The 13929-nt window shown below is 43.3% G+C and overlaps 1 protein-coding gene across 1 annotated transcript in view; it reads right to left on the reverse strand.

Moving 5' to 3' along the window:
• Nucleotides 1-4020: 4020 nt before the first annotated feature.
• Nucleotides 4021-13929, reverse strand: part of LOC103610706 (epidermal retinol dehydrogenase 2-like) — an 18772-nt gene continuing 8863 nt past the window's right edge. Inside the window, exons 3-7 of the mRNA XM_008594814.1 lie at nt 12615-12746; nt 10285-10384; nt 8191-8335; nt 6755-6880; nt 4021-4382 (exon numbers count right to left, since the gene is read on the reverse strand). Coding sequence (XP_008593036.1) covers nt 4289-4382; nt 6755-6880; nt 8191-8335; nt 10285-10384; nt 12615-12746 — 597 coding nt within the window. The 3' untranslated portion in view covers nt 4021-4288. The remainder of the gene's footprint in view (nt 4383-6754; nt 6881-8190; nt 8336-10284; nt 10385-12614; nt 12747-13929) is intronic.

Consider the following 13929-nt stretch of genomic DNA (forward strand, 5'->3'; position numbering starts at 1 on the left):
GGAGGTAGAAATCAATGCCTTTAAAGATATTGTTTTTTGGGAGCTGAGGGAATTTATATTTTCAGCTTCAATTTTCTTGGCAAGGTAGGAGAGAATGGCACCTTTGACAAAAAGCAGGTGATGATATTGTGGTGAGTTTAAGCAGAAAGATGGTTTGCAAGGCCACCATGGAGGAGGAGAGAAGCCAGGCAGAGACATACAGGTTGGGGTGTCAGGTCTACCTTGCTTTGTATGGGGGGGCCAATGTGATTTCCATACTAGCCTTTGCAAAATCCAATGGTGAAGACAGATATGAGGCATATCAACGAAGCCCCAGGCACCGAGGCAGTAAGCAGTGGCCCTTAGATGAGCTCTCTATCTGTACTGTCCAGCATCGCTGCTGCAGTCAGTGCTGATACACAATGAGGATGTGTACTCTATGGGCGTGGACGACAGAGCCGTCTCCATTCCCATCTTCACAAGCACCTCCCCAAGGATGAGCATCGATGGCTGGTGCACTTATTGGTCAGAGGCCTTCCCCAGTGGCTCAGGTGTGGTTTGTTCACCGATGGCAGGCCCGAAGGGAAGTGAGCTGGGCACGTTTGGGTAAGGGTGAGGCAGGCCACCCATGCTGAGGTGTTGAGGGCACCCAACCTGCCATATGCTCTCCTCACGGAGCTGCTCTGCCTGGATTGTCTTGCTTCACCTTAGTTGTTTGGTGGCCCAAATTCTCGGTCATATTTTTTTCAAGTGCTGACTCTCAGAGGTTGGAATTAGGGTTTTCTGGGCATCCTCAATGCCCCCCACCTCTAGGATTCCAAATGATTTCATTTGGTGAACTGTGACCAGCTCAGTGTTAGGACTCTTGAGTATAAAGGTAGTGTGTGGCCTGGATTTCCTTTCTCAACTTGTCATCGCTCATGGACTGAATGCTTGTGTCTCCTCACCTCCACCCCAAGTTCCTATGTTGAAGCCCTAACCTCCAACATGATGGTATTAGGAAGTGGGGGCTTTGGGAGGTGATTAGGGTTGGATGAGGTCATGAGAGGGGGGCCCGCATGCTGGAATTAGTGTCCTTACATGAACATGAAGCTCTCTCTCTCTCTCTCCCCGCCTCCTTCACACACCTTGCAGAAAGGCCATGTGTGAAGATCCAGTGAGAAGATGGCTGTCTGCAAGCAAGGAAGAGAGCCCTCACTGGAAGACGAATCAGCCAGCACCTTGATCTTGAGTTTCCACCTCCAGGACTGTGAGAAATGAGTTTCTGTTGTTTTTGTTATGGTAGCCTGAACTAAGATAGCATGACAATGTAAAACCACATTTAAAATAAAAAAAAAAAAAAAAAGAAAAGAAAAAGCAAGAAAGCACAGTCACAGATTTTTACCCAGCCAAACTCCTAACAGCAAGAACTCTTCTCAGCAGCACATAAGTGCAGGATGCTGGGTGATGTGCTGTGGGTCACAGCCTGATCCATAGCCTCCAATTTCTTCAGGCTTGCTTAGGTGTTAGGCTCTTGATCACGGCTTCATTAGGATTGGATTTCAGGTAGAAATGGGTATGAAACACATGCTGAGAGCACTCACATGCCAGGGGTATTAAATCACCTTGTTATTTATTACTCCCTAGATTCCTCTAATTTACATGTGATCTCTTCTCATAGGAGTGCTTCAAGTAAATCTCAATCTGTTTATACAACTTTATGGGTATTGTAAAACCACAATTGGATTTCAGGCCTTTGTAGCAGCCTAGCCAAGATGCACTTCAATTAGAAATGACTGCTGCTAATGCTGTTAGGATAAAGCGATGCTCACCATGCCCTCAGAACTTTCTTCTACTGTAGCCCTTCTAAGTCCCTTCTTTATTCTTCAACTAAGTAGGCCTCTAGAATATATGTTTTTGGAACTGTAATATAGGAGCAATATTGTGCCTCTCTTTTAGTTAACCTCGTTAACCAAGGATTTGGAACATCAGTTGGTTAGTCTAAGAGGGCCTTCTGATCCTTTCAGTACACATCTACTGATGAGGAGGCTGTCACTGTGAAATAAAACGCCTTTCACTCTTTGGCTTACACCAAATACCTTTATCATTCTTTGAATAATGATGTGATATTCTTGTTTAATGAAATAATGTCTGTAAAGTACTTAGCTTGGTGCCAGGCACAATAAATATTAGTTACTATTGTTACTATCATAAAACAGGTATTTGTTTCATTCTGTTTTAAGCTTTTTGCTTGGAAAGGAAATATAGAGACGGAGTTGTCTGCTCAAGACAAATCAGTCCGCGGTGGCTTCCGGACCCCAAACTCTAGACTGTTGTCCCTCTCAGAGCATCTTGCCCTCAAGATATTCAAACTCTCAATTCTTTGGTCTCCTACAGGGTCTTCCAAGGTACTTCTCATCCCTTCCTGCTCGCCACAGAGGGGAAGGGACAAAGACGGTGGCTTCTCTCACAAGGCAGGTGCCCCTCAGCCTGGGAAGGAGTTCCAGGGATATGGTAATTAATGTACTTTTTTCAATCTTGCTTTTATAATTAATCTCCAAAGCACAAAAGCCGTTTGCCAGTTGACTAAACTGTAAGAATACAATAGATCTGCAGTGAGGGCAGCACTGATGGATACAAATTCATGAAATCACCCGTTCGGTGGAAAAATCCCTCCACAGGGAACCAACTTGAAAGACTAAGTTAAACACTTACAATTAACCACACAAATATGTTTTCTTGAGTCAATAGGAAGCAATAAATCTAACTTAGAAGAATTTCATTTTCAGAGTAAGAAGCAATCATTCTTTGATCTCTTCTGGGAAAAAAAATGTGGTCTAGGATCACTGCCTAGGTGGGTGGGTCAGTGTCAGGGAACGCCCAGTAGGGCTCCCTGACACAACGGTGCCTGTAGGACCTTTAGCCAGACTGGCACTTGGTCTGCGTATGCAGAGCACTGAGAAGTCAGTGTTTGCGTAGTTGCTTTGGCAGGCCGGCCACTTCTACACTAAGTGGCTCAAGTTCAAAAAGGTCAAAGCTGAGAGCAAAGTGAAGGGAAACCCAGAGTTGCGTGTCTTCTGGAGAGAGGGCATGACACCTGCACACAGCTGTGCTCCATGCCCTTCATTGTAGGCTCAACCTGCAGCCACCTGCTCCATCTATCTGAGCCACCTCCCCAACGACCAGTGCTCATGGCAGCTCAGAAGACGGGCTTCTCTCTCTCACATCTGCTGCAAATGGAAATGACAAAAATGAGCTGTCTTTACTTTTGAAAAACAAAGAAACAACCAGAACACCAAAAACCAAAGCAAAACTCAACAAAAAAGGAGATAGCAATGTTATTTTCAAAGGCATTGGTTGAAAATTCTAGGCTAGATAGCAAAATAAGAATGATAAAGCCGTTTGCCAGTTGACTAAACTGTAAGAATACAATAGATCTGCAGTGAGGGCAGCACTGATGGATACAAATTCATGAAATCTCCCGTTCGGTGGAAAAATCCCTCCACAGGGAACCAACTTGAAAGACTAAGTTAAACACTTACAATTAACCACACAAATATGTTTTCTTGAGTCAATAGGAAGCAATAAATCTAACTTAGAAGAATTTCATTTTCAGAGTAAGAAGCAATCATTCTTTGATCTCTTCTGGGAAAAAAAATGTGGTCTAGGATCACTGCCTAGGTGGGTGGGTCAGTGTCAGGGAACGCCCAGTAGGGCTCCCTGACACAACGGTGCCTGTAGGACCTTTAGCCAGACTGGCACTTGGTCTGCGTATGCAGAGCACTGAGAAGTCAGTGTTTGCGTAGTTGCTTTGGCAGGCCGGCCACTTCTACACTAAGTGGCTCAAGTTCAAAAAGGTCAAAGCTGAGAGCAAAGTGAAGGGAAACCCAGAGTTGCGTGTCTTCTGGAGAGAGGGCATGACACCTGCACACAGCTGTGCTCCATGCCCTTCATTGTAGGCTCAACCTGCAGCCACCTGCTCCATCTATCTGAGCCACCTCCCCAACGACCAGTGCTCATGGCAGCTCAGAAGACGGGCTTCTCTCTCTCACATCTGCTGCAAATGGAAATGACAAAAATGAGCTGTCTTTACTTTTGAAAAACAAAGAAACAACCAGAACACCAAAAACCAAAGCAAAACTCAACAAAAAAGGAGATAGCAATGTTATTTTCAAAGGCATTGGTTGAAAATTCTAGGCTAGATAGCAAAATAAGAATGATACTTGTGGTCTCCAGATATATCCTACTGTCGGACAAAAGTACTTTTCTTCATTGCAATAAGTATTATGCAACACTGGGTATCAGTTCACATCAGCCGTACAGTTGGTCTTCAGTCTTTAGTCTTTTGGCCAGTGAAGCCATCCATTACATGAAGGATGTCCATGTACTCAGCTATAAGCAGTGCTGTCTTGAGGGGCAACAAACTAAAGAGAACACAAGAGTAAACTTTCCTGGTTATCACTTATAGAAGCATCTTTACCAGCTCAGCTGAAAAGCAGCGTCACTTCTAGTAGCTGATGAAGTCGTTCACTCACACACACATTATCCCCGTTTCAGGGTCACCGGGCCTTGTCCACCATATGGGAGGACATTTGCCCAGGGTCTCTACAGCTCTCCTTGTAACTCAATTCACTTCTCATTTCAGTTTCTCAGCGTCACTACAGTGTAAAATGACCGAGAGGAAGCAGGGGAGTCTTGTGGAGTAGGCACAGGCTTTGCAAGCAGACGAGCCTGGCTGGAATCCCAGCACTGTCATTTGCAATGTCAGCTCAGGCAACTCACTTACTTTGCAGGCCTGTTTCCTCCAGTGTAAAATGTGGCCATCAATCTTTCTTTCTGAGACAACTGTGAAGATGAGAGGCAAGAGCTCCTCGGACCTCTGGCCAGGCCACACTGAGAATGCCCACCTCTGCCACTCCCACTGGTCCCCACACATGCCCAGATGCACATGGGAACATCATCCTGACACAGCACTCTGACCCCACTGATGTAGACATTCAACACTGCACAGCGAGGGAAAGGACAGAGCAGGCACAGTAAACCTGAGACCTGTCCTAAGGGTGGGTAAAGGACCCTGCACTCACTGTTCCTCTGTTTGGGCACCCCAAGATCTCTAGGTGGTTCAAGCCCTCCCCAACTTCAAGTCTCTGGTCAAGTGTTACCTTCTTGGTGAGACCCTCACTGAACACCATACTTAACATTAAACCTCAACTTACACTCCTCCATTCCCACTTGGAGATTTCCTTTTGCTGCTTTATGACTGTCTTGCTCTTTGCTGTGGGATGGCGAGCAGCACACGCACTTGCACTCTCTAAATGTCTGCTCAGTGCACGTCTGAAGGTGTGTTTGATGTGATCCCTGTCACCGAGCCTCTTCATGTTTCCTTTTGCCTTCTCAGGAACTATTGCGCCCTTTCCCAAAATGTGGCCCAAAACTAGTATGCCATTATAGTAAATATAACCTCCCAATTATTCCATGGAGGAAGAGGAAGCCCTATGTCTTGCCGTCAGCGTGACTACATGATAGTTGGCTGTCTGTTAGGTGAGAAGTCCCCGCTGTGCTGTGAATACACACACAGCCCAATACACAGTGCACTGCACTCATCTGCTGGCTGTGACAACCATGATCTCTATTGCAAAGGAAGAAACTGAGGCCTGGAGAATAGAGGGCACACTCGGAGTCACAGCCTCAGCAAACAGAGGGATCATAACCCTGATTCCACATTGCTTGTCAAAAAGATCCTTTGTCCTGCCCCACACAGCCTTGGTCAGCCACACTGATCTCTCCTGTGCCACATGAAGCCTGGAAAAGTGACACCATGTAAAAATGACTTTTGGTTCATCCCACAATGTCCATATAATTAGGTAATGAAAAAAGATCTCTGTAGGTAGGAAGGGAGGTTGCTAGCCATGTGGTGGACATGCAGGATATCCATGTTCAAATAACTGAAGAACGGCCATTGGCAAGAGGGATGGAATTTCATGTGGAGCTGGAGGGCTAAGCTAGAACCAATGACGAGAAAGATTTCAATGCGACAGAGGGGACTGGCTCGACAATAGGATGTGCTTCCTTGCAAAGCAGAAGCCCCTTTGAGGGAAGTATAATTAGGTGACCCATTATAGTCCAGAAAATGCACTCAGACAGTGAGAATCAGCAGTGGCCTCAGCAGTTTGCACCACTGTCTCTGTAACTGGGTCAAATGTTCACAAACAGCAGGGGACGAATTTCAGCACTGAAACCCAAGGCTGAGCAGAGCAGGATGGGTAAAAATGCTTTCTTGTGCTTTTAAGAGGTGGCTTTAAGGTTTTTCCCTCGAGTTCTTTAACCATCTTATAGCTCAAATTTATTATCTACTTCCAGTTTTACCCATAGCACAAATTTCTGAAGCATTTGGCTTAGTGTCTGGTTGACTCTGGGGCTCTGTACTTGAGGAAACATGGACACAGTACCTATCCTAACATTATTATTTTATGATAAGCACAAAAAAAGCATCTCTTCTAAAAAATCATTTCCATCTGTCCATAGATCATTCAGTAAATCCACTTCTTTTTGACAATAAGTCGATACTAAGGTGGCAGGAAGGGCCCATCCCCACTCTCCTGACACACAGGAGCACTGCAACTATGCAAATTTGGGATTGTGTCATCAGCCAGGCACAATGAGGGGATCAGCAGGACTTATGGATTTTCCTTTTTTGAATTCATTAATTTAACAGATATTTTTAAAGTGGCTCCCGGTGGGATTTGAAATAAACTGTTGATTGGCACGTTAGAGAAGCAGAAGCTGACGTCATTACCTTTTTAAAAACACCATGAAGTATAAAAACTTTGGAATATACAGGTACAGTCGTTCCTGCAGAATAGCATCTACTATTTTTCTAACCACATATTCTGGTTCCAGAATTGGCAATAGAGAAGGACAGCTAGGGTATAAAAAACAAAACAAAACAAACAAAAAAACACATTAATAAATGAAATAAAAATAATTCCTTCAAATTAGGGATAAAAAGGTTGTAAGACTTCACTTCTTTCCCTTCCAGATTTATTTTTATATTTACTCCCCTATTATCAACATGGTAATAACATAACTAGAATTTGAAATGGAAAATGCTTCTAATCAATACACTGACGTTACTATATATATATATATGTGAAACCATATTAAACAAATGTTCTAAAGGTTGTAAAGCAAGTTGTTAAAAACAAACTGCCTGATGCCTCCATGAAATGCAGAACTGGGCATCTGCGCCTTCTATGAACTGAATGTTTGTGTCTCCCCCACCCCAAATTCACATGTTTGAAGCCTAAATCCTCAATATGATAGTATTTGGGGGTAAGTAGGTCATGAAGATAAATGTTAGTGCCCTCATGAGAAGATGCAGGACCCTGATCAATCTCCGTTCTTTTTTTTTTTTTTAAATGATGACCGGTAAGGGGATCTTAACCCTTGACTTGGTGTTGTCAGCACCACGCTCAGCCAGTGAGCAACCGGCCATCCCTATGTGGGATCCGAACCCGGGGCCTTGGTGTTATCAGCACTGCACTCTACCGAGTGAGCCACGGGCCGGCCCAATCTCTGTTCTTTCCACCCTCCCTCCTTACTGCTCCCTTCCCCCAGGTGACAGTCTAACGAGGAGAAGGTGGCCGTCTGCACACCCGGAAGAGTGCCTCCACCAGACACCGAATTTGCTAGCACTTTGATCTTGGACTTCTAGCCTCCAGAACTGTGAGAAAGAGATTTCTGTCATTTAAGCCACCTGGTATTTGGTATTCTGTTATATCAGCCCAAACTAAGACAGTGCCCCATCAATGATTTCCAGTTGTTCTGGAATCAGGGAAGAGGGTAGAATGGGATTAGGTGGCAGAAGGGAATGTGGCCTGGAGAGCCCAGGAGATGGATGAGCAGATCCAGGGCTACAGGGTGGCTAGGAGTCGGACACTGCCTTGATAAACCATTCTTTCTACTCAGTATCTTAAACACAAACACATACTAAGAAAGACAGAAATTCGGAAACCATTTACGAATCATTCTTTAAACAACTTAAAAAAAACAGAGTGAAAAATCAATTAAATAGCCAATCTTTATTGGGGGGGGGGTGGCTGGCCGGTACAGGGATCAGAACCCTTGACCTTGGTGTTATCGGCACTGTGCTCTAACCAGCTGAGCTAACCAGCCAGCCCTCCAATCATTTTTAAGAATGTAATTTTTTTTTAAATCAAAGGGCGTACTTACCCAGTAGTACAACCTTCAAACATTCCAGTTTTTATAAAAAATGGGCACACAATTGTGGTTTTGATCCCCTTTCGTTTTTGGGCAACTGTTTCTGTAAATACAGATTCAGCAAATCCAAAGGCTGCAAATTTACTTGCACAATAATCTAGAAAGACAGACATTGACAGTGTATATTCCAGAGTTTTAAATGGCATTACATTAAGGTTTACTCATAACACTAACAGCAGCAGAGAATGTGACCACAATTTCAGAGTTCTTCCTTTGTATGAAGTGAGGAGAGTGGGAAGGGACACGGTCAGCTGAGGGTCAGTTGATATGGCCACATGGACGCCAGATTAGGAAGGGCTGCAGGGACCCACCCAGCTGATGAATTGTGCTAGCTGCTGGGTGGAGCACCACACGTGATTCTAGTCTGTCTTTCAAAAAACTTCCATCCCATGGCATGAAGATGTAAGCGAGGAGAAATAAAACAGTAAGGGGCACAAGAGGTCAGCATGGATCGTGAGACTCAGATCAAGTTTTCTTCCAACTATAACTCCTGCTTCTACTTCCAGAAAAAAAACAAAGGACTTGGTAGCTTCAACCTCTGCCTCCTAAATACATTGGAAATACAGAGGGGAGTGGAAAGCATTTATGTCCATTTTGACCTTTCTGTCTTTAATCACACTTGTTTTGAAAAAACACCTGAATATTCAATTCACTGAATATTCTTCTCTTTGGAGAGACAGGGTATTCAGGTGGAAAAATGCTTTCCTTTGCCTCCCACAGTCAGAAGAGGCATACTTGCCTGCTAAAATGTGATGCAGCCACTACAACTGGCAGGAGCCAGGGTACAAGTGCCAGGTGTGGGGTGGTCAGGCCCCAGTGCTGCCCACGACAATGGGTAAGAGGCTGGAGGAAGGCAGGGGAAAGGAGGAGTCCACAGCATGCCAGGGTGTCTCCTGAGCCATCTGGTATAAGTGCAGCTCACTGAAACCCTCGACCCCCCAGGTTCAGATGAGCAGATATGGCCCAAGACCTAGGGACTCTGAATTCTCAACTAGCATCCCTGGTGTTCTGATGCAGCAGAGTGGAGACTCACACTGTGGGAAATACAAAGGCTTACACTTGTTTCTAAGGTGAGCTGGGAGTGGCAGAGTCTTGTTATCTGAAGATAGGGAGATTGTGTCAGCAAAAGGATTGATAAGGACTTTATGATTTCAAAGGCCCATGACTTCTCAGATACATAAGAAAGTAATAATAATAATAATCCCTGATGAATTCTAAGAAGGACAGAGGGAGGGAAGTCCAGGGTCCAAGAAGTATAGATTGGTAACATTTTGGGTGACTGGTGGTTCTGAAAAGCCTATTCACGTTACTGAGATATACTGAGCTAAGACCAGTTTTATGCATCTTGAACTATGCCACTTAACTCAAAACCATTAGGAACTGTCCAATTGGCAAACTATCCCAACTTATCTGAGTGCTGCTGCACAGTTCTGTTGGGTGACTCTCAATGATCTGTGTATGCCAGGACTCACGACATTTGCTCTAGGGGGTGCCCTGGTAGCTAAAGTCAAGGTTTCTGCTCCCCCTAGAGCCAGCTCCTCCTTGGCCAAGGATCTAGGTGCATCTTTGCCCCCTCCCCACAGCTACTGTCAAATCAGTTGGCTGTTGCAAGGGAGATGAAAATGACTACCACTTCCTGCAGGTTTTTGACCAATGGAAATCCAAAGAGGTTAACTTTAGGTTTCGTAGGATGAAGAAACTTTCTCCAAACTCATAGTAGGGAGAGACCATTTAATGGAAACTAAAGGAGAAGGCAGGGTGCTCCTCCTTTCCATCCTGAAAACAGTACCAGATGGATTTTGGGGGACAGTTGCTGTGTCAATCACTTGCGCAAAAAATACATCAGTGAGGTCTCTTTCTTTCTCTTTTAAACCCAGGAGGTTGCATAGGACCTATGATTCCATCATGTAAGCATATCTGATGGGCAGTTTTGCTGCACAATGAAGTTTTCAACCACTTATCAAGTCAAAGCTGGTTTGTTCAGAGCTATTATGTAAGTTAAGGTTATAGGAATTTTGCAATTGTAAAATACCACATTTCTCTTACCTGCCAGCCCACTTACTCCAACTAATCCAGCTGAACTTGAAATGCAAACCAAATGTCCATGGTTATTAGCAATCATAGCAGGTAGAAAGGCTTTGTAAGTCTAAGAAGAGCAAAGCAAAATTTTTAACATTTAATACCACATTGCATGCATTTCTCAGATGCTTACCTAATCATTATTAGTGTTTTTTTTTTTTTCAGTTCATAAAAATACCTGAAAGGACTGAGATATAAAAACTTAAACATCTGGGAAGTAACCAGTTTTACCTGTTAAATCAATATTTTCCCATGACAATTCCAATATTACTATAAATAATGTGTTCGGACTTATGTTTTTGCTCATACTTGACTTTCAACAATACAAAATTAAAACATTAACTGAAGTAGTATAGGAAAATCTTAGTTGTGGCAACTACAATTCAAACACTGATAAAAGTATTCAAGGATATAATAGTTTAGATTTATATTTCCTTTTTTCTCCCTTGGCTTAATTTTGAATTTCAAAATTTCCCTGAACATTGTTCATAGGACATCCTGCTGTTGGCTTCAATTTAAAAAGAGCACTTTGTTTTAAACTCATCTCTACTTCTTTCAATAATGGTTTCTTATTTTTATTCCATTTTGTAAAACAGAGTCTCTGTTAGACAGAAGGAGCGTATACTGTGCCTCAGTACTGCAGAACACCTTCACTTTTGATTGGGGACCTGGAGAAAGAAGGTAAAGAAAGAGAAGTGAGCTTTTGGAGAAGATGTCCTTTGCAACAAAGAAGTAAGTGGTCATATATAGACAATAAAGAGGTAAGAAAAGGGATCTCTTACAAAGGCCAAACGTTCTTTGTTAGACTGCATTGCAGTAAGTTTCAGAGAGAAACTAACATGTACAGAGAAGTGGAAAATCAAAACAAAGGAAAAGGAAACAGCACAGCATAACAAAACACAGCCTACAATTGGGGTCTGTGATGAGTCGCTCCACTTCTCTGTCGAAGCGATCAATGCCTCTGGAAGCCCAGCCATGGTGCAGCTCTCTGACCCTCTAACAATCAAGCCACTAGCTCTGTGCTTGGCAATGTGCAGGTGCTCAAAGATTGTATGTGAACTTGCTCAGAAAAACTGAACAGAGTGAGAAGACACAAAGGGGATGGTGGGGGCCACAAACACCAGAACTTAAGGAACCATTAGAAGGAGAGAGAGAAAGAAGAGAAAGAGACCAGGATGGAGACTGGGGAAAAACAGAGAGGTAAGAAAAGATTATAATGGCCATAAGAGTGGAGAATTTTAAGAGGATTACGTTTCTTCATCTTCATTCTAACTACATATAGAGTATAAGCACAAAGGAGAGGGACATTTGGGACAAGAGAAATCATTTGTAGTAGTTCCTGTAGGAACATGGTGGCCGGTGAGTTCTGAATCTTTCCATTTTTCTCCTGAAAACCATATACAACACCAAGAATACCACCTGCTCTATTCCATTTTTGGTGGAAGGAGGGGAAAGAAAATCAACAAACTCCAAATTACATTTGAAGGCTGTTGAAGGAGAGTTGGGTGGGGAGTCCAGGTGGACAGACGGGAGGAGAGTGAAGAGGGATCTCTGAGATCTCCAGCAAATACTCCCAGAAGGAGAGAGCCTTGTCCAGGGATTGATGAGCTGTGAGCAGGGCTGGAACCAAACAGGGCAAAAGCTGGGAGAGACAGCAGGAAGGCACATGCACAACATGGGGAGGCCTGAGATGCTAGGAAAATGTGACTTCTGAAAGCAGGCGCATCGCTTTGGAAGTCAGGGCTGTGCCCTTTAGTGCTGGTAGCATGTGATAATCAGGGCTGCTGGTAGAACCTCTCCTTTCTCTGGGTAGGTACTGATTAAAGTGACTATACATCTTGGTCTGCTCAGAACAGACCTGATTAATGCTTACTTATTAGTAGTGCCCCCTTTTACTTTCAAAAGTGTCCCAGCATAGGAAAATTATAAATTCACTCTGATCATGTGTGAGTAGTTATGGCTATGTGGCCTTGAGCAAACCTTTAAGTTCTATGAGCCCTACCTCACTGAGCTGTTTTAAGGAATATATGTGAGCTGCCTGGGACAATCCCCAACATTTGCCAGCAATCAGTAAATGGGAATTATTTTGAACATGGGGACAGCTCTTTCTTTGTAGTATTTTCTAAGCAGAGGTTCTGGGAGCTGTGGATTAAGGTGGATCACGAAAGGACAACCGGGTAGATGGGCAAGTCCAAAACTGACAAGTCTGTGGCTAATAATATTGCAAATGACCAAGACGAAAGTACTCTAGAAGCCAGGGCATCTTCACACTTATTATGAGAAGAAAAAATAATTACCCATAAATGTGCTTTGAAATTCACATCAAATGACTTTTCCATAAGCTCATCTGGGCAGTCGAGGAAGTTCTTTCCTGTTACAATTCCGGCATTGTTGATTAGGATGGAAACATCACCAACTTCATTTTTAACCTGAATTGAATAACAAGAGCAACTCCACCAATGTAGTAATTCCTTATATGATCTAGGTTTTATTGTCCCACAGTTTTATATTTTTTTATTCTGGTTAACTCAGACTAAATTGATGCACTCTAAAAACAAAGTGTGTTTCATCCCTTTTGCTGAGTCTACACTGCACCATAGATCCAATTCTGATGGCCTTCTCTTTTCTTCCTCTCTGGTGAAGATGGTTCCGATACTGAAATGCACTTTTCTTCTACAATTAAGACCTGTTCTTGTACTCAGGGGTTAGTAACTTTGTTCTGTGCTGTGCATAAGTAGCACATCATTTTAATCAACGTGATGGGATATAAGAATAGCTTCATTGCAGCCAAATGTCATATGGATGAAGACCTAGCAAACATGGAGATGGGAGTGCAGCAGGGACCAAACGGACAAAGGACAACACACATAGCACAGATTAGGGTCTGCCTGTCCTGTTTTCACATGAATAATCTTTCCTTTCCTATTGATTTATCTGTTTCATATATAGGGTTGTCTTTTCTTTTAAAGGGTTATCTTGCTCCAAAGTCTCTTTTTTCCTCTAAATTAAGCAGGGAAAGGAATTATTAATATTCAGCCTCTGCTACATTAGGGAGAAAAGGGATCAGGTTTAACTGCATGTGACTTAACTATGTATTTACCTATTGCTGGTGGATGAGAACACAAGAAAACACTCATCCTTGCAATGAAGATAAGCTTGCTGGTACTGTGTTGTTTAATAAAGGGCCCAGGGTACCATCTAAGGGAAAATGCAACAGATTCTAGTTTTAATTAATTTTCTGCATTCATTATTCTCCTTATTGTAAGAGTGAGGCAACAGCCTCTGCAGCTGTGTATGACACTTCTCACGAGGTATGCACATGAGCTGTGCCTGCCTGTTAGCAGAAATTTCCCTATGAACATCCACACTGTGAAAATAAGAGCCCACAGGAAACCCTCGTGCTGCCCTGCACATCAGTATCCAACTCTGAACCGCCCAAGATAGCTGATTTCCTTCCCAATCACTACGTATTAGTGGTAGTGGGCAGGAGGGAAAAGTCGGCTTCTACCAGTGACCACCTGGTTTAAAGGATGAAACAGTCATGAAATTTGACCTTGGATATCAGGAATCTATCTTAAGAAATTTTTTTTTTTTTTTTTTTTTTAAAGATGA

This window comes from Galeopterus variegatus, unplaced genomic scaffold (assembly GCF_000696425.1).
Source record: "Galeopterus variegatus unplaced genomic scaffold, G_variegatus-3.0.2 Scaffold11635, whole genome shotgun sequence".
Classification (NCBI taxonomy): domain Eukaryota; kingdom Metazoa; phylum Chordata; class Mammalia; order Dermoptera; family Cynocephalidae; genus Galeopterus; species Galeopterus variegatus.